The sequence below is a fragment of the Nomascus leucogenys genome, chromosome 23 (genome assembly GCF_006542625.1).
Source record: "Nomascus leucogenys isolate Asia chromosome 23, Asia_NLE_v1, whole genome shotgun sequence".
Classification (NCBI taxonomy): Eukaryota; Metazoa; Chordata; class Mammalia; order Primates; family Hylobatidae; genus Nomascus; species Nomascus leucogenys.
Genome location: NC_044403.1, coordinates 13294611 through 13316904, shown reverse-complemented (window position 1 = coordinate 13316904; position 22294 = coordinate 13294611). Strand labels below are relative to the sequence as shown.

Genomic DNA, 22294 nt, shown 5'->3' with positions numbered 1-22294 from the left:
AGCATAGGGTTGTGGCATCATATCTGTAAAGAGAATGCAGGTGAGCTGGAGGGATGAGGCATTAGTAGAGCATGTGGGGATGTAACTGGAAAAGGGGGGTGGGTTAAAGGTTAAATGTTAACACACTTAAAGACAACCAAGAAGTTGAATGTTGCTCTCTGACTTTGGGGAGCCCTCAAATGACAGAGCAGCGTAATAATATCTCCGCATTGGGAAAAGCCAAGTTTGTGGCAGGAAGAAACTAGAAGAAAAAAATATTGTAACCATCCTCATGTGATATAATGAGAGATGGATTAAAGCAGGGATGAGAGGCTTTTTAAGGAAAAACAAAATGTCAGTCTTGCATGTAAATTTTCAGATCCACTGACCAATTTGATGTTGAAGGTAAGAAAGCAAAGACTAAGTACAAATAAAACCCAAGAGTCAACGTGTCCAGTTTTGGTTAGTGATTTTGGTTTTAGCCAAGTAGGAAATACATGAGGAAAAGATTTCCAGAGATGAAATGTTTTCTTTTGGAAAGCTGAGTGTGAAATTGCTTTGGAATATCTGAGTGGAGCTGTCCAGAAGCTCGAAGGAGTGGTCAGTGTTGGAACAACAGATTAGCGGGTACTGTATTCATTATAACATAGGGTGAGGGCTGGGAGGGAAGGGCACAGATTAATGTGGATAAAAATAATAAAAAGGAAAGTAGACAGAGAGTTTGTTCTCAGAGAGGCTGGAAAAAAGCTAGGCCAGAAGAAGAGGAGATGGCTGTGCCTGAGGTGCTAGCTTCAGTAATGTCTGCTGGCGAAGTAAGAAAAAGCCAGGAATGTTGTCATTAGATATTTTGATTAAGATATTTATTAATATTGATAGAGAATTAGTGAGAGCAGAACCCTCTTTAAGGGCTTTCAAAATGTGGATAGATTATAATTTTTTAAAAAATGGTTAGCTCCTTAGAGATGGGGTCAAAGACCCGAATTTTGTTAGTAGAGGAAATGCTAATGATGTTTTTAAGTTGCAAGGAAAAAGCGAGGAAGAAAAAGAGAATGAATAAGAAATGCACTAATTAAGGCAAATACACTGTCTGTTAGAAGGATGAAATTAAAAGTACAGTGGTAGGAGACTGGTATTAACCAAAAGAAAAAATATTATTTGCTCACTGAAACAATAGGGAGGAAGTCAAGAATTACGAAGTCCTGTCTATATTTAGAAATTCATATGAAGCCTAATTAAAGTCCTCAATAAAGATTGGATAGCTTATTTTTGTATATTTTCTGCCAAGAAGAACTGGAGAAAAGAGAATTCATTTAAACTAATATTAGGGGCTTTTTTTTTTTGCTGAGCCTGGTACCTGAGCAAAATGCCGTGGGGTTAGAAAATAAATATGAAATGATGGTCATCTTTAAGAAGCTTACAGAATCCAAACATGTCTAAAGTGCCTTTCTATAAGAATATTAAATGAGTAGCATTTTGATCATTAATTTGCATCTAGGATTCAGATATGGATAGTATGTTGGGGGCTTGCTTGTAGAAGTGAGTCACTTGGCTAAGAGAACTAGCTGGTGCTCATCACTCAGCCCTCAGTAGGTTACCATGTTCTGCTGACCCTAAGGTAATCATAGTTTTTATTGCCGTATAGCATTCTGAATATAATAAGATTATAACTAAAACTGTTCTCCTAAACTGAAGTTATTAACCCAGACTTGTAGATCAATACATTATAAAATTTTATTATTACCACCTATTTATCTACTCATTACATATACAGTTGGTAAAAAATAATTATGCTGTATTAGTTAGAATATTTTCAACTGTAAATAAAAGAAAACTTTACTTCAACTAGTTGTAGCAATAAAGAGATGTTATTATTTCTCATGAACAGAAGGCCAAAGGAGGGAAGCCTTCAGGATGAGTGCATTTAGTGAACTCAGCAATGTTATAACGCACCTAGGTTTTTTATTCTCTCTACTCTGCTACTGTCTATAGTATTGGTGTCATCCTAATGCCGATTCTACTTGTGATCCAAAAATGGCTGCTGGCAGCAACAAGCTTTCTTCTGAAGAAAAAGGATTTCCTTTTCTAGAAGCATGAAGCTAAGTTCCCCTCATATCTCATTGACTCACATTGACTTGGCCTACCCATTCTTGACCAAATCCCTGGCTTTGGAGTTGAAATTATCATGATTGGCACAGAGAGTCAATAATGATAGCCACTGCGTATGCTTTGAAGGCAGTTTAGAATTAGACATTTCCAAATGTCTTTGGACCTATTTGTCTTAGTATCAGAATGTTATCATAGTCCATGGGAAATTTAATGAGGCTGTCAATTGGTCCAGCAGCCACAAGACATGCTTGATGGATATTCGAGAAGCTCTTATAATCTTTTGAGCCAGATAGAATGTAGCTGATGATAGAGATAATATAGCAAGTTTAAAGTATTTGTTTGAAGTATTGAAACTAGTAGGGAGACATTTTGAAGCTCTTTTTAGTTAGACCTTATTCTGTCTTAATTTTATATTCTTCAGTTTGCCATCAGGGCCAGCACTTGAAAGGGGCCATTGCATCTGTTCTATGTCCATTTTTAAAATAAAGCTTTGCTTATTTGTTTTTATGGCATATTTCAATTAAAGCATTGGCACCCTACTTCAGTCCTCATCTCCCTATTTTAAGATGAAATGAAATTAAAATTGATTGAAATGATAGTTAAAGACAAATTTAATATCAATGTTTTTCCTACATCCTCCTCCTCATTTTCAGAAAAAACCATATTTTTAATCAGTGATTATATTGATCTTATAAGATTATAATTTTAAAAGATTATTTTTGAATTTATTTTGTCCTTTTTTGCATAGATCTTTGTCTTAAAGAACATGTGCTGAATTTCTGTAGAAATTGGCTCTTCATATTTCATAAATCCGTTGGTATTACCATACAAATGCTGTGTGGAAGCATTGACTGAACTAGCAATTATGTCTACAAGAAGAAAACAGATCTATGACAGAAATCCTGAGTGACTCACTATTATGACCAAATGACTTATTTACTTACTTAATTTCCTCCTTTATTCAGCAACACATTGTTGCTAAACGTGGACTAGGGTATCATTTTGAAATACTTCCCATACAAAACCTTGATGATCCTGCCTGACATCTGCCTGTTAAATGTCTTGGTGAGCCACCATGTCTGCTGATCCTAGGATAATCATGTTTTTTAATTGTCTCATAACATTCTGAATATAATAAGATTACAACTGAAACAGTTTCTTAAACTGAAGTAATTAACCCAGACTTGTAGACAGATACATCTTACAATTTTATTTTCATTACCACCTAAGAGGAAAATTAAGACAGATGCCTTCCTACTAGCAATAGAAGTCTTCACAAGAGTCCACAAGTTTTTCCTTCCGGGGCAAACCATATGAATGATCTGGCTTAAGTATCAGAAATAGAGAGAATAAGTGGCATTTTTCTTGATGGAAAAATATTAATAGTGGGACCTTTCCTAATACTTAGTTCTAGGAAGAGTCTAATTTGACATTTTCAAAGAAGATGTGAAAGAAGGGAGTGTACCATGAAATCTTGGAGTTTACTGATGACATTAACAAGTTCTCCTTAATAATCTTTATCTACTTAGGCTCCCATTAATTGGAGGAAGTGTTTATTTAAAAAAAATACTGTATAGCAAATTGGCAAGGATATTTTCATATCATTGAAGGTAAATGACCGTACATAGGAACAGTACCCAGTATTTAGCATTGTGAATAGCGTAGGGCTTCGGATCCAGACTGCCTGGGTTGGAATGTCATCTCCGCAGCTTAAGATCTTTGTAACCTTGGGCAAATTACATAACCATTTGTGTGCACTGCTTTCAAATGTTGAAAGTCATTCCCTTTACAACGTCATTTTTTAGATCTCTGAGTTGCATCTTAGAAAATCAAGAAATTATATTACAAACTGTAGATGTATTACACCTACCTGCCCTATATGTAAAATGACTTACAGATAAGCTTACTCCATTCTTGAAAACTAGTAAGCAGGAAGGAACCCTCAGGTATTCTGAGAGGGAAGGGAATTTCAAGTTCCCAACTCATTGCTCGGGGCATCAGAAGCTAGAAAGCCTTGAAGTCCATGCTTCAAAGATAAGACTTAGGTGTTGGATCTATGAGACTCAGAGGGGCTCAAGATTTTGAGGGAAATGCTATATTATAGTGATAAGTATGTTTGCTATCTGTCTTTCACCCTTCTCACAATTCTCTTTTCTGGATAATAGGCTTTTTTGTTTGTTTTGTTCTTTTTTTGATCCTACTTTGAAGAGAGGTATGAATGATAATGGTGACTCTCTTCAGAGTGGCCATTTTCAAAGTTTGGAAAAGAACCACATGGACAGATTCAGGTGTTTCAGGATCTGCACTTTGAGAAACAACTATTTTCACTTTCAACCAACTTCTTTCTCTCTTCTTATAACCAGGGGTGGTGGATATACCCACAGGGTTTTCTCCTTTATCCTCTGACCCCTTTCAGTTCCCTCAATGCCTTCCACTAGACTGCAAGCTACTTAAAGGTAGCAGCCCTGATTCATTCATCTCTGTAGCCCTAAGGTGTAGATAGTACCAGGTACCCAATAGATTTCAGTTAATATTTGTCAAATGAATGAAGTAAAAATGGATATTTTTTCAGTACCTCTGTATTCCCTTTGTGACATTATTGAAATAGGGTGAATGTGCAGTGGAAAACAAACAAAATTCTATCATAGTTATTATTATGTGTTTTTTGTGCTCATAAACTTCAAAATCACTTCTAACAGTGTTTCTTTAGAGAAAACACACTCTATTTTCCAAAAATATTTTCTTTACAAGTGTTTTGAAATTTGATCTATTTTTTAAGTTTGGAAACTTTATTATTCAAATGATGGAATCCTTGATTAGTTGTAGAAAATGACATTTACTGACTTTTATTTTTTATTTTATTTTATTTTGTCATTATTATTATTATTATTATTTGACATGGAGTCTTGCTCTGTCTCCCAGGCCGGAGTGCAATGGCACGATCTCAGCTCACTGCAACCTCTGCCTACTGGGTTCAAACAATTCTCCTGCCTCAGCCTCCTGAGTAGCTGGGATTACAGGCGCCCACCACCACGCCCGGCTAATTTTTTGTATTTTTAGTAGAGATGGGGTTTCACCATGTTTGCCAGGCTAGTCTTGAACTCCTGACCTCAAGTGATCTGCCTGCCTTGGCCTCCCAAAGTGCTGGGATTACAGGCGTGAGCTACCACACAAGTGAGAACTAAGAGTGTAGTGTCCATGGGGCCAGGGAAATGTTAAGAAGCAAGGAGTGGTCAGCCGTGGATCAGTGCTTGAGAGATTAGTAAATCTTGAAAAATGTTTACGAGTTTAGTATTCGGAAGATCACTGGCAACTCTACAGTTTTAGTGAAACACTGAGGTAGCCAGCCACACTGTAATAAATTGAGCAATGAAAGGAAGATAGAAAAATGAAGATCATAGAGACAAGTCTCATGAAAACTGGCTGTAAAATGGAAGATAGATATATGTCAGTATCCAGAGGGAAAACAGGGTCTAAAGAGTTACTGAGCATGTGAACAGCATAAATGTGGAAGGGTAAAGACAATGGAATGAAAAATAGATAAAAATCCAAGAGGCCCTACTGACCTTTAAAATACATTTATGAGGTGTTTAATATGTTAAAAAATTGGGGGCTATTGAAAACCACCCCCTCAAATGTTTACACTGTGGAAGGCAATAGAGATATCAAAGGGGAACATTTTCTTAGTTGGTCAGACACAATATAGGTTTTACTAACTCACAAGTGAATTATTCACATATTGTTTTGTGACACCTGGGGTACTTAAAGAGATTTCTGAAAGAAGAAATTGAAAGAATATTGTAGACAGAGTAAAGAAGACTATTATAGGAATAAATCTATTTCATTTCTTATGTCCCCATATCTCATCTATTTCCAAGTGCAAATGATTCTCCTTAATGTAACTTTCGCTCTTTTCTTCCTGGACATTCATGCTGTGAATGGCCTCGTTTCCCATGTTTATTGTTGTGGCAGCCTTGGTCAGGTCAGCCTTCTTCTATGCCACACCTTAATCTTCCTCAAGCACTGCATACTGTTTGATTATATAATTTTCCTTCTCAGCCATCTTTCATCAATCATTCAGTTACCAACCGATAGAATTAGACATCTTTGTCTTTTATTCTTGAGCATCTGCAATCTAGCCTCGTACTTCCCTTTCAGCCTTCATTTCTGCTAATAAAAAGCAGTAACTTCCCCTGCCTGAGACTCTAGTCTGCTAATGGACTCCTTTACCCATTCATCCTTCTTATGCAGTCCCCACGTGCTGCCTTCATGCTTCATCCAGCTTTTCTGCTCTGCCCCTCACTTACTCTCTCTAGACCTGTTCTTTCACCTCACCAGGATCTCCAGTCCAGTTGGCCAATCCTTCTTTCCTGTCTGTCATACCTCTCCTGTTTTCTCTTTGTTGCCTTTTCAAGTCAAATTTTATGCTGAGTAACACTGGAAAGTACTCAACCGGCCCTTTGTATTGCTTGAGAATCTAGCCAGCTCTTTTTTATCCCTCTTTCAAAACTTTTCATTCTCGTTTGTACTGCTAACCTCAACATTGCCCACATCACATTCTCAGCAAGTGACTCAGTGCCTAATTCACAGTGTAAATAAAAGTCAAAGTATAAAAATTTGTTTAGCTTCTCACCTATAAAACTATATTCTTCTTTCTTACTGTTATCATGGAAAAGGTATCTCCCATTGTGAAAGGTTACTCCTGTACCCCTTACTTCCTTCTCTTGGATTTTTATCTATTTATCATTCCATTGTCTTTACCCTTCAACATTTATGCTGTTCACATGCTCAGTAACTCTTTAGACCCTGTTTTCCCTCTGGATACTGACATATATCTATCTTCCATTTTACAGCCAGTTTTCATGAGACTTGTCTCTATGATCTTCATTTTTCTATCTTCCTTTCATTGCTCAATTTATTACAGTGTGGCTGGCTACCTCAGTGTTTCACTGAAACTGCAGTCTGTAGAGTTGCCAGTGATCTTCCAAATACTAAACTCATAAACACTTTTCAAGATTTACTAATCTCTCAAGCACTGATCCACTGCTGACCACTCCTTGCTTCTTAACATTTCCCTGGCCCCATGGACACTACACTCTTAGTTCCCACTTGTCCCTTCTTATTTCCTTTTGTGGATTTCTCTTCTGCCTGGCTTTTAAAAGTTGGTATTGATTATAGCTCTAGCCTTAGTATATTCCTTTCCCTTCACACACTTTCATGGCAACATGCTATTGAAATGACCATATATATGTCTTCAATGCCCAAAGGTATATTTCCAGTTCAGAAGTGTCTCCTAATATGCCACTGGAATCATCCAATACCTCAGTATCCTCGTCCAAACTGATTCCTTCTCTTTTGATTCCTCATTCTGTGAAAGACTCTTAGCTACGTATCTTCCCAAACCTTCATCCTGAAAGTTAGCCTGACTCCTCTCTCCACACATACTGATGATGCCAGTACTCTACAGGCCTTTCTTATTGCCCTTACTGGTTAATCAAAGCTCTTGAATATGGTTCATACTCCTGCCACGATCTGTTTCCTCAGACTTCTCCAGCGTCATCCTTTCAACCTGAAGCTCTGTGTGCTTCACCTGAACTTTGTCTTCAAAAGGCCATTCTTTACCTCCAGGCCTTTAAGGTCTTCTCCTTTTCCAGAAAATACACCCTAATCCTTTGCTAACTCTTTTCATATACGTACCCAATTGTGGAAAAATGTGTAGGATTGCTTTTTGTGTCAGTACTATTACTTCTCCTTGGCAGTTTCACTGTTTTCTGGATAGTGCTTATTCCAGAATCAGGTTGTTAATTTAGTTTTTAATCATGACTCCAGTATTTCAGTGTAACAATTCTCAATATGCTTTAAGTGTGAGATTAGAACATGCAATTGTGCTGGGAGGTTGAATGTTTTAAGATGGCTTCCAGAAAAGCAGTGATTTGTTTCAAAGAACTGTCTCAAACACTTTAATTCACTTGTCTGTTTAGGTACAGAATTGGAGAAGAGGGCATTTACTTATCTTTGAAGGTTTGGAGTATGTTACTTATGCAGTCATCATTTCTCATATTATTGAGTGCCTACGAAGTACCAGATACCACACTAGGTGAATGAAACCTAGCATTGCCCTTGTCCTTGTACAACTTTGAGCCTAAAGGAGGAAGACAGACCATCACATGTAGACATACCAAAAGCTGAACTGAAAATTGTGGCAGGTGCTATTGCTATGAGGATCTATGTATATATGTAAGGTCTGGTCAGAGATGCAAGGTTTCTCAAAAGGTATAGCTCCAAAGGTTTTGTTTGGGTTTTTTTTTTTTTTTTTGGCTTGCTTTTGTTTCTGCTCTTTTCAGGGTATGAATGCGATATCCCAACAGGCATTAATGTGGAAATATTTGTATGGTCCTGAAGCAGTCAGGGAAGATGTCCTGGATTAAGTGTAGAAGAGGCAAGTCAGTAGCCTAGATAAGCACCCATTGCATATGAGGCAGGAAACAGTCTAGTGTTGATATGGATAAAACAAATGGCAATAAAGTTTCACAAAACAGTGTGTTCAAATGCATTTGATGTTTTGTGTTAATATTTTAATCATAGTAGAAAATTACATGTGGGGAAAATGTTAATCAAATTGTGTATGGGAAGAAGTCACGTTTCTAATATGTCTTATAAAAATTGAGAAACGTAACAACTAAAATGTTTGCAACTTAGACAAATCATTAATTATGTAATTATAATTTCACTTTAACAATGATCCTGAGGGATAAGACACATTTTAAATTTTTTATTTCTACCAATAGACTTATGTAAATTGTTCTTTTTTAGCTTTTTTTTGTTTTCTGTGAAAAAAACTAAATTCTGCCTGTTAATGAAGCAGTAGCACTTGTTTTAAAAGAGATGTTCCGATAATTCTTTTAAAAGGCAGAATACTGCCATCTGTTGTTCACTGAAGTTTTTAGCCTAAGCAAACAGAGGCCTCAAGTTCGTTTAACAGCAATTCTTGATATTTAACAGACAAAAGACCAGCCCACATTTATCAGCTTTCTGAGTTCGTACTTGTTTCAGAAATTCTTAGTTATTCCTATCATATTTAAAAACTCTTGCTCATATCAGAGAAGTGCTCACATCCAGTTAAGTTCTCTTTGCTTCCTGTTTCTTCCAACAACAGAAATAATAACGTTTTTTATTTACATGGCAATTTGTACTTAACCAAGCCTTCCCACATTTGTGTGAGCAGTCACATGAGTAGCTCGTTGCCTGAGTTTATTGTATCTTTGCCAGCTACATCATCTTTTCTAATTAAGAGAAAGAGAGAAAGCCAGCGTGCAACTTAAAGGCAACTAAGGTTATCTTCTGAAAGATGCACGTTCTTACTAGAGTAAGTGATGAATAAATATGTTCTATTTCCTAAATAATAAAACACTATTGTAAAATTGTTTGAGTTGTTAAGTGAGTTCGCTAGTGTCTGGAAAGTAGTTAGAAGATATAAACAAGACAGAATTTTTCACCAATTTTTGACTTGTTTGCTGATAGCTTGTAGGGACGTGTATAAGGACAGAGTCCATGTATTCCACCTCATTTGGTGACTTGCAATGCTCTCTGAATATCAAAAGAGAAGAATGTTAAGAATTCTGGTAACTAATGAAGTTTGTTGTGTTTCACATCTCACATGGGACCTGCCCACAGACATGTTGGGAAGCAGTTTGATGAAGGGCCCTATATGTTTTCCTCCTACTGTACATATATATTATCTTAAGGAAAAAATCCAAATGTAAACTCATATTCCCTGCCAGAAAATTAAAATACGCAAACATCTGCTTCCTTAGGATGGCCTTTAGCCAAGGTTCAGCCTACAATGAGTTACTGCAAAATTTTCACATGATTTCATTTTTTAAAAATTTCCCAACCAACTTCAAGTCTAAAATTATAAATGAGTCCTATGAAAGTATAAACACATATGCAATTTTGCTGTCTCTGAGGTCAGAACCAGTAATGCACCAAAGACCATTGTATCAAATCTAGCTCATCTTCTAAATTAATGTAGTACATTAAAGACCAAGATACCATTTCCTAGTATCACAGACAGCCTCGCAGAGAAAGAGTTGGAGGGATGGAGTGGCACGTTGTGCTACAGAGATGTAGGAGGAGACAGCTTCCAAAAACTCATCACACATCTTTTCCCAGCATTGAGGACCAAAGTTGGATGAGAAAAGTCCCAGTGACTATTTCCTTTTTATGTGTCATCTCTTACACTGTTTATTCGTCTCTTATCCCAACTCCCTTTCCACCCTGAGAATATTCCTCCCATGCTGTGTTTGCCTCCCAGGGTGCCTCCCAGGATGACTAAATAGAAAGGAAAAAATACTTCCAACAATGGAGCTGTGATGCCTGCTTTTAGAATCCTTTTCACATCCTGTGTTAGAAATCATTCCAATGCAATCAACCATATTAACTGAAACCAGGACTTTTGTACAATCACTTTTTAAGAACTTAAAATTAACATCAGGACTATTATGAGTATTTTGCAGTAGGGAGTACAATATATCTGACTGCATTTACCTAGAATAAGAAGTGGAAATAGTTAGGTTTTTGTTTGTATTGTTTTTTTTTTTTTTTTTTTGGTAGAGAAATCATATCTCTGTGCAACTTCATTTATAAAGGAACTACTGGCCCAGTTCATGTAGGGGACAAACACCCACGTGCACAACATACATTCCTTTGCACACACAATCTTTCTCAACAACAATGTTTCACCAACAATAATGGTAATGTTGGTGATGTATAATACTTATCAAACATATATTTTGGGCCAAGCACTCTAACAACTCTTTATGATCTCATTTAATCATCAATTATACTATACAGTGGTTATTACTATTAATCCCTTTTTAGAGATGAGACAAGAGCTAAAGAAATAAAATGAGCCAGGCATGGTGGCTCACGCCTGTAATCCCAGCACTTTGGGAGGCCGAGGCAGGCAGATCACAAAGTCAGGAGTTCGAGATCAGCCTGGCCAACATGGGGAAACCCTGTCTCTACCAAAAATACAAAAATTAGCTGGGCATTGTGGCGCATGCCTGTAGTCCTAGCTATTCGGGAGGCTGAGGCAGGAGAATTGCTTGAACCCAGGAGGCGGAGGTTGCAGTGAGCTGAGGTTGCGCCACTACACTCCAGCCTGGGCCACAGAGCGAGACTCCATCTCAAGAAAGAAGAAAAAAAAGGAAAGGAGAGGAGAGAAGAGGGGAGGGGAGGAGAGAGGAGGGGAGGGAAATAAAATGAATTTACTTTTTAAATAAAATAAAAATCTTAGCAGATCTGAAATTTGAGCAGAAGCAGTCTAACTTCGGGTCTTGCGTCAAGACCCCATGTATTACCTCGTATAATAAATATTTGATATTGATGAATGAAAAAAACTTTCTCTTATATCCCAACGTTTTAAAACTCTGCTTTCCAATTTCCCACATACACAACCTTACAAATTATATATATGACAAAAATATGTTTTTCTACCTTTTTGCTTCCCAAATGCTAATTCATAAACCAAGCTTAGCTTTCTATCTCTTGTTCCAGGAATGTTAATGAATAGCTTTAACATCGCAATTACATTATGTCTCATTTTAAGGGAAAGAAAATATTGAGTTTAAACTACTATGGAGCTCTCTTAACAGACATAATTAGGACAAATAGCTGGTCTGGGAATTTTAAAAAGTTTTTAAAGTAGAGAATCATAAAAATATGATATAAATTTTCTATAATTCTAGTAATATATTTTAACTTACTACAGAGAGTATGCAGGTTTTTGCACATCTTTGATGAAGAGCCAAGAATGTTTCTCTTAAGTATGTGTCCACTGAAGTGACTGAGTTTCAGGTTGCGTTCTTACTTACACCATACCCATATTTCATATTTTGTATTTCATTGTACATGCTTGTCAGTTTCAGTTTCTTTATAGTGGAAACAACGTAGGAACTTGGAAGCATTCTGAGTTGAAAAGCCTTTAGGTGTGTTGCGATTTTCTTTTTGAATCTTTATAGTTGTATCTCCCCTACCTAAATCAAGGGAAATACATTCTTAGGCTCTCACCCTCATTAAAATCTATTTATGAACTCTGTGTAAAGCTACCTAACTTCGTTTTCAAGGAAACAATTCCATGTTTATGCAGGTGTCATTTCTTTGTAAATATTTTGTTAGGCTATGTAATTTACAGTGACAAAAATAACAGGCCTAAAGAGATATGGAAAGAAAGATGCGTAACTTCCCTATTGGGAGAAGTATATGGAAATTCCACCAAATAGCCTATTCCTTGTGAGCTACTCAGTGGACACTAGGCAATTTACCATAAGAAGGAAACAGCATCAGTGACTCAATAACAATTTATAAGGTAGAGCTTGTGAAAGATTATCAATTAATACAATAAGGACTTTTCTAAGTCTACATAATAATTTAAAAATCTTTTTTTAACGTAAAATGCTTAAAGATGCAAAGATGTAATTTTAACATCGTTTTTTTTTCTTATTTGATGGTTGTGTGTGTGTCTGTGTGTGTATACATTATGTAGAGAAATGAATTACTTGCCCAATTGGAAGGGACCTTCAAAAGATCCAGCCCAGTTCTCTGATTTCAGAGGAAAAGAGCCTGAGTGCTCCACTGGATACAGTATTGCCTATAGGAAACCTGTAGGTTTGGTTTTGGAAATCATCAGAAAACTTAAAATATTTTTAGGTGGCCTAATTTGAAGTATATAGCATTTCTACTAGGTTATCTAGACAATTTTTCAATTCTAATGTTTCAGCATTTGTAACCTATCTTTAAGTTTCATGTAGACTTATGAAGAGAGGCTTTTGGTGCTGCTTCTAATTCTTTTCCTCCAGTTAGAATAAATTAATTTCCAAAGCAAGTGACATGCCAAATTGTTCACTGAGTCAGAAGACTGGAGAATTATTACGTTTTCTGCCTGTGGGCAGGGACATATTCAGCCTATTTAATTAAGTTATCAATTTAATCTGTGATTTAAAATATGTAGAAAGCAGAGTCATAACTTGACTATATTGGTGCTACCTCAAAGCAAATTTATCAAGAATTGGATGCATTATCTTCTTCTACACCCCAGGCGCTAGATAATCTCCTTAATCATTTTAAAGAATAAATTTATGTTGACCCTGCCATTTCTCCAGTCTTTTTCTGACTTTTCCCTTGGGCACCTTTACTTTCTTTAAATAAAATAATGTGTATCTGCTTTTTTTTGTTTGTTTTCATTTACTCTTCACATAATTGTTTCCTAAGCATTCTTAGATTTTATCTTTTAGAAATTCTCCAGTTCTCAATATTTTGTCATAAACCCAAACACAGCACCACAGCAAATAATCTGATATGTTACTTAATGATATATGATTTTATTTTACATTCTCTTAGTAACTTGGTTACATAGACTTGTTAGAATTTTTCATAGTTTGCAACTTAGAAAATTTTAGAAACTTAGATGCCTTTTATAGCATGCAAATACCTTTTGACCTCCACACATATTCAAAGATTTCCCTTTTATCATATCAGTACTGCAACGTCAAAGTTTTTGCCCACTAGTAATAAAAATTAAAACAAATTGGCCAGGCGCGGTGGCTCACGCCTGTAATCCCAGGACTTTGGGAGGCCCAGGTGGGTGGATCACCTGAGGTTGGGAGTTCGAGACCAGCCTAACCAACATGGAGAAACCCCGTCTCTACTAAAAATACAAAATTAGTTGGGCATGGTAGCATATGCCTGTAATCCCAGCTACTTGGTAGGCCGAGACAGGAGAATCACTTGAACCCGGGAGGCGGAGGTTGCAGTGAGCCGAGATCATGCCATTGCACTCCAGCCTGGGAGACGAGCGAAACTCCATCTCAAAAAAAAAAACTAAAACACATTTTCTGTAATTGATAGGCACACGTCTAAAAGTATGTATAATATTGATTATACCTGTTATATTTTAAACTTCTTATCTATAGCATCAGACTTTCTGGGCCTTTGGTTTATGATGAGTAAAATAACTTAGAACCACTTTAGATTGTAATATACCGAGGCCATTAACAATTGTGGTAGTCTAAAGCCAGGATTAGGTAGGACATCCTGGAAATGGGAAAGTAGACTGGATGAAGATAAAAGAGGAAAAGGAAATTGTTTTAAAACTGAGTACTCAGTCAGGCGCAGTGGCTAACACCTTTAATTTCAACACTTTGGGAGGCCAAGGTGGGAGGATTGCTTGAACCCAGGAGTTCAAGACCAGCCTGGGCAAAATGGCGAAACCCAATCTGTACCAAAAATACAAAAAATTAGGCATGGTGGTGTGAGCCTCTAGTATCAGCGGCTAGGGAGGCTGAGGTGGGAGGATTACTTGAGCCCAGGAGGCTGAGGTTGCAGTGAGCCGAGATCGTGCCAGTGCACTTCAGCCTGGGTGACAGAGTGAGACTCCGTCTCAAAAAAAAAAAAAAAAACCACATTGAAAAATGGTGAATTTACCAAAAGTATCAGTTATTTTTGGCTTGATATATGAAACCGCACTTTCCTCCACTGTTTATCATACTGAAATTCCACATTTTCTATTTAAAGGTGGCAATCCAAATTTGGTTGCCATTTAAATAGTGTCTAGGGAAATACACTTGCATTTTCTTAAATGTTAAATATAAATATTTCTATTATAAGGAGAGTCTGTGAAGTAGAATGTTTTATATTGCTTGGTAACTTTTTTTTTTAAAGGAAAGGAAAAGATTTGTTTGTTTGAGCATTTGCACCATAAGAAGACTCAACTGCGATTTTGTGTTTAGTGTGGCTCGTACTGCACTGAAAGATGGTTTCAGATTGTTAGTTTTAAGACTTTTCTTTAAACTGGCTTTTATATAAACTTAACATTTAGTATTTATTATCACTGTCTAAGATTTCACCAGTTAAATAAAACATTTCTGAGTACCATTGGTATACCTCAATATTTAATTATATTATTTTTTTCAAAGTTAATAGGCATGGAAAAAACTTCTGTGTGAATGACGCAATTTTTTCTTACTTTGTACATGATTTAAAAAACACTACCAAAAACCAAAACCCCTCTCCCTTAAAATCCCTTAAGAGGGACATCCTAGACATACCCATCCTTTGTAGCTTACCTGCTATTTATTGAAACAGCAGCCAGTCCATCTTTCTGTCTTTCACCATTTCATGTGTGGTTAGCCTTGGCAGGTTTGCTGCAAACAAATCTGATTGTTGGTTTTAAATTGGATGCCTCATTGAAGCCTTTAGTTATTTGAGCAAAAAGGTGGTAATAACTTCTTATGTGTGATGTATCTGTTGACTGTAATGTAATTTTATTCTAGAATCATGAAAATAATAAAGTGAGGACCTGACTTAATGATACTAAGGATATTTTTTTTTTTTTCCAATAGTAGAAGTGTTCACTTCAGTTTCTTAGCCAATTTCAATAGGGATAATTTGTCTCTTGGCTTGAATGTTGCTTTTGTTTTCACTTAAAGACCTTTGCTTTTGCAAAAGCTACAGCATAATAGTAGCATCAAAATACATAATGTGCTTATTTTCTAAATTCTTATGTAACTGTGACATTGACTTATAAAGATGAGTTTTCAGTTTCTATTTTAAAGTTACTTTTTAAATGTTTGTTTACTATTTTTTCTGTATATACAAGAAATACATATATTACTTTAAAGAAAAAATAAAATGTATTATAAAAAGACACACAATTTGATAATTATAAAAAGACTTGTCTTCTTCCCAATAATTTATTTAAAACTTGTAATTCTCATGAACATGTTCTACTTTTTCTTCAGATTTGTAGATTTTGTGTACTGAGAAGATTTTAAGAGAACTTTCTAGTTATTACTGGAGAATAAACTTAATTTCATTGTCAAAAACATTGAAAAAATTTTGTCTTGAACACAAAGTTTGACTTAAAATTTCAAATTTGTATGGAAACAGTCCAGTTAATTGTTAGTTTATTAGAACAACATGGCTAAAGATAAACATTACTATTTCCGAGGATCACACTGGATGAGATTTTCAGAAGCATAATGATTAGAGATGCACTTTAAAATACTTATTTCTAAAAGGGAATGTTAGCTCAGTGGCATTTTTACAAACATTAAAAAAAATTGAATAATGATATCTCTATTTGCAGATGACATGATCTTTATATGTAGAAAACCACAACAATTCTACACACACAAAAATTGTTAGAGCTAACGAATTCAGTAAAGTTACAGGATTGAAAATCAACAGACAAAAATCAATAACTTTTTTTATATACAAATAAATAAGTACCTAGCTGAAAAAGAATTAAAAAACACTCCCATTTACAATAGCATAAAAAATACTTAGGGATAAATTTAACCAAGGAGGTAAAAGATTTGTACATTGAAAATTATAAAACATTGATGAAAAGAATTGAACACACAAATATATAGAAAAATATTCCATTACTTGATCAGAAGTATTGTTAAAATATTTATACTACCCAAAGAAATATAGAAATTTAATGCAATAACTATCAACGTCACAATGGTGTCTTCACAGAAATAGAAAAATGGAATCCTAAAATTTGTATGAAACCACAAAAAAACCCAAATAGCCAAAGCAGTACTGAGGGGAAAATGGTTGAAGGCATCACACTTTCTGATTTACAACTATATTACAAATCTATAGTAATCAAAATAGTATGCTACTGGCATAGCAACAGAAACCTACACCAATAGAACAAAATAGAGAGCCCAGAAGTAAATTCAAGCACACATGTTCAAATAATTTTACACAAGGGTGCTAAGAGGACACAGGTAGAAAGGGTCATCTCTTTGATAAAAGGTGCTGAGAAAGCTGGATTTCTACATGCAAAAGAATGAAATCGTACGTTTATCTTGCACCACACACAAAAATCAACTCAAAATAGGTAAAGACTGAAATGTAACACCTGAAACCGTGAAACTTATAGAGGAGAACATGGGGGGAAAGCTCTCGGAAATTGACCTTGGCAATGAATTTTTGGATAACACACCAAAATCTCAGGCCAAAAGAGAAAAAATAAGTAAATGGGGCCACATCAAACTAAACAGCTTCTGCACAGGAAGGGAAACAATCAACACAATGAAAAGGCAACTGACAGACTGGGAAAAAAATATTTGTAAAGCATATATCTGATATGGAATCAATATCCAAACTTCTTTATAAATAACTCTTATAGCACAATAGGGGAAAAATAACCTGATTCAAAAGTGGGCAAAGGACTTGAACAGACATTTCTCCAAAGAAGACATGAAAGTGGCCAACATATATGTATGGAAAAGTGTTTAACATCACTAAGCATCAGGAAATGGAAATTAAAACCACTATAAGATATCACTTCACTCCTGTTAGGATGGCTCTTATTAAATAGACAAGATATAACAAATGCTGGCAAGGGTGTGGAGAGAAGGGAACCCTAGAACACTGCTGTTTGTTAGAAATGTAGATTGGTACAGCCATTATAGAAAATAGTATAACGGTTCTTAAGAAAATTGAAAATAGAACTATATGATACAAATAAGATAAAATCACCACCTCATAAAGACATCTGCACTCTCATGTTCATTGCATTATTCACAATAGCCAAGATATGGAAATACCATAAGTCCATGAATGAATGGACGAAGAAAACGTGGTATGTATATACGCACACACATGTATATACGTACAATGGAAGAGCATTCACCCTTTAAAAAGGAAAGAGATCCTGCCATTTGCCATAACGTAGGTGGACCTGAAGGACATTATGCTAAGTAAAATAAGCCAGACACAGAAAAACATTACATTATCTCACTTACAGGTAGAATCTTAATTTTTAAAAAAGGTCGAATATTCAGAGAGAGAGAATACAACAGTGGTTACCCTGGACAGAGTCAGGGGAAGGGGCAGGAAATGGGGAGATCTAGGACAAAAGATACAAACTAGCAGATATCTAGGATGTGTAAGTCTAGGGAACCTAATGTACATGAGGACTACAGTTAACAAAATTGTATTGTATTACAGATTTTTGTTAAATAAGGAGATTTCAGCTGCTCTTGTCGTTGTAAGCCTCAAGTATACACAATACAAATTATTTTTTAAATAAGTAAATAAAATTCTACTTTTAGCTCAGAAAAATAAAATTAACCCTATAGGTACAAATATGACATATGCATGACTATATATCCTAAAATTATTAATATTATACTTAAATTTTCATATTGGTTCCTAAGAGATATTTATGCCTGTGATAGAGAACATGGGCACAGTGATTGTGAAATTATGCATTAGGTAATTACAGATATATTTAAGCACACACAATTAAGATTTTCTGTTTTTGCGCTTTTTTTTTTCACCGTACTGGTTCAACACTTGAGCTATGGAATCAAGCTATTTTTGTTTGCAGCCTGATATTTCCACTTTCCACCTGTCTGATTTTGGCAAGTTATTTGTGTCTAATGAAAGTGAAAGTAATAATAGTACTTATTAATACTTCGTAGACTTGTGGTTAATACATACCAACTTTACCATTATTATTATAGTTATTGTAATTCTAGCTGTAAAAGACATAACTTTTCTGTATGATAATTTTACAGAGTAATTTATTCATTACTTATAGGTATTGCAGGACTAGATATCTTTATGGATGTTAGGTGTTATAATTATGATATTTTTCTAATTAGAATAATATATATTCACTTTTTCTATAACATACTTTTCCAACCCACTGAACAATATTTTCTAGACAATAATTTATCAATCTACCCACATCTTTTAAACAAGTATAAACAACTTTATAATACAGATATAATGAAAGTTTTGAAAGAACAGTTTGTCTACTTATATGCATCTCAGTTATCGTTGCCCGAACAGTGCTATACCCTTCGTGTTATTGTTTTTATATGTTTAGATATTTGTAGAAGTATTTCTTTCTACCAGATATGTATGTTGTTTTGCTGGATCATAGAATATATACATTTAAGCTACTAATTGATAGGCTTAGCAAAGTTTCCTGCCAAACATTTTGGATTGTTTTTCCTCACTACTCATTTATCCAAACCATTACTAATGCTTGGTGTTATAAATCTTTTACTGTTTTGCCAATTTTGTAAGTGAAAGTTGTTTTTATTAGGTTGATTTGCAACTTAATTATAGGGGACATAAGTGGCTTTATATATGTATATATTGGTTATTTACATTTTGTTTGAATTGTCTATTCACTTCCTTTTTTCAATTTTGTCCTTTATTGATTTTTTAGAAGCTCTATGTTTGGATATGTTTTATCTTCTCTGTGTGGCAAACATTTTCTCACAGACCATTTCTTCCTTTGCTTATGGTATATTTTCTTATGTAGAAGCTTATATCTTCATTTAGTCAGATACATTAGGAATATCCTTGGCAGTTTATGAATTCATATTATTTTTAAAGGTTGTAATTTCAAGATTACAAAATAGTCCCTCATATTTTGTTTTAATTGTCCACCTTTATACTTCTGTTTTTTGTCTCTTTGGAGTTTATTTATTTATATGTATTTTCCTGGCCTCTGTGTTTTGTGCTCTTTGTTTCTGCTGTGAGGACAGAGTAATGACTCTGCTCTGATGGGCAGTATGGCAGAATGTGACAGATGTGCCACAGAATCCCAGAACTGAAATTTCTGTTCTAACCAACAACAGGAAGAGAGACGGATTGTGAACTAGCACACAAATGGAGTTTTTTTTGTGTCTGTCTCTAATAACATTCATTGAACAACTACCATTAGCAAAAATATTCGTTGAATAAACACCAGGTTCAAGTGTCACATGAAAATATTACTAAAAATAACATTTTATGATTGATATATTAATGTTACTTTTGGAGTGAAATTCCTAAAGAACATACATGTAAAATGTTGAGCTGTTCATAAGGAGTGATAGGAAGGTTTTTTTTCCCCAGATCTCTGAAACTTGCCTTTTAAAAACTGGTGTTCATCTTTTTAATTTCTCCAAATATGCTTGACCCTCCCCAAGTTCTAGCATTAAAAAATGTGCCACAAATGCAAAAAAGGGTGGCAGCTAGGGCACATTTCAGCAGAATTTGAAATAGGTGGTGTGAATTTTACTGTACTGAAATCCTAAAGAATCAGCCCAGTTCATTTGTTAGGGAAAAAGTCCAAATTAATGCTTTGCGCCTTCAGATTCAGGACTTTTCTTACCTGATCTTGTCTTGGTTTGTGTCTCAGTCTTCAGGAACCAGTATTACTGTGGACATCGCCGTCATGGGCGAGGCCCACGGCCTCATTACCGACCTCCTGGCAGACCCTTCTCTTCCACCAAATGTGTGCACATCCTTGAGAGCTGTGAGCAACTTGCTCAGCACACAGCTCACCTTCCAGGCCATTCACAAGCCCAGAGTGAATCCTGCCACTTCGCTCAGTGAAAACTATACCTGTTCTGACTCTGAAGAGAGCTCTGAAAAAGACAAGCTTGCTATTCCAAAGGTAGGTAGTAATGACATACTCCTTAAAGGGTTAAACTATTTTTTTTTAATTGTCTTCTAAGTCTCCTTCCTGTCACCTCAATTCCATCTGCAGATTCATATCAGTGACTCAGGCAAACTATGTTGATCATGGTGACAAAAGTAATAAATATTTAAACATAAAGACTTCTGTCCTTATACTTGATAGTTTTCTGTACATAGAAAATTTATCTTTGTATGTTACCTCTTTTATTTAATCTTTCATGTTGCTTGCAAAATGTTTTCTCTTCTATATGCCAGGCGCTTTTCTAAGGTGATAAGGATATTGCAACAACAACAACAAAACAAAAAAGGCAGAAATCCTTGCTCCTTTCTAGTGCAGATTCTGTTTAAAATTCATTGACTCCTAAAACTAAAGGTTCTTGAGTCTCTTGAATGATATACTTCAAAATACCCTCCTGACTTTCCAATACACAATCAGTTTTGAACCCAGAACAGTTTTAGTCAATTATAGATTATTTAAAGTAAAATATATCCTTAGTGATTTCTATGAACATGTATTTTATATGTAAAAGGAAGAAATTACACAAACTTAATTCTTTTTACATATATGGTATGAGTTTTATGAAAGTAAATTGTAAGAGGATCCTCACCCAGTTTAGATCTCAATATTAATTAAAAATAAGTCATATTAAAGACAAAATATCAGGGTCAGTGGTCTCTGGTATATTCAGCACAGTTATTTTTTAGTAAACAATCAGCTATCCCTTTGAGCTGGTGGTCAGTCAGTAACATCTGTGCTTCTGCTGTTATGAGTCTCTTCTCTCAGGAATGTGATCTTCATAACTTTGTCAATAACATATTTACATAGTTTCCTGCCAATATGCAATTCCGTGATAAAGATATACCTAGGTATAATATGACAGTAAGGAAATGGAGAGAGAGATTAACTGATTCCTTCAGATCTCAAATTAGACCTGAGGTCAGTGACAGATTTAAGGCAAGAAACCTGGTATTTAAGAGTGTTTGAGTTTTCTCTTCCAACTGAATTACCTTCTAAGATGCACATTCAGATGTTTAAGAGACACTGGAAACTATTTAATATCAGAGCTATTCTTAAATCCCAAGGTGACATATAATTCACTTCTCAAAATTTTTTACCTTCTTTGGAAGAGCAGAATGTCTTTGTGAACTATGCCTACGTGGTTGGTTTATTAGGAGTGATTACCCACAGATAAAAGTGGGTTGTGGTTCTGTCTATTATGACTGTTGCTGAAGTTGTAGGAAAAAGACCTTCAGTTTAACTTTTTCTTTTCTTCTTTTTTTTTTTTTTTTTTTTTGAGACGGAGTCTCACTCTGTTGCTCAGGCTGGAGGGCAGTGGCGTGATTTTCGCTCACTGCATGTTGGCCAGGCTGGTCTCGAACTCCTGACCTCAAGTGATCCACCCGCCTTGGCCTCCCAAAGTGTTGGAATTACAGGTGTGAGCCACTGCGCCTGGCCCAGTTTAACTTTTAAGGTCAAGACCCACTTTAGAATGTTGGTGCTCATCCTAGTGATCTCAGACTCTTGTCTCAGTGCAGATGATGCTACATGTCCTGTTTAGGATATGGTGGGAGAAGAAATAAGAAGGGGAACAGCAGGTTGGCCAGCAGGGTCTCCTATTAAGAGGAGTTGACACTGATGACGTTACCCATATCTCTGTTGTCTAAGTTACATTAATCATAAGAGAAGTGGTGCATTTTATGAAAGACT

At 35.5% G+C, this 22294-nt stretch overlaps 1 protein-coding gene across 1 annotated transcript in view; it reads left to right on the top strand.

Annotated features, from left to right (window-relative positions):
• Positions 1–22294, top strand: part of PDE3A (phosphodiesterase 3A) — a 297027-nt gene that overhangs the window by 221642 nt on the left and 53091 nt on the right. The window contains exon 3 of the mRNA XM_030804437.1: positions 20306–20563. Within this exon, the coding sequence (XP_030660297.1) occupies positions 20306–20563 (258 nt within the window). The remainder of the gene's footprint in view (positions 1–20305; positions 20564–22294) is intronic.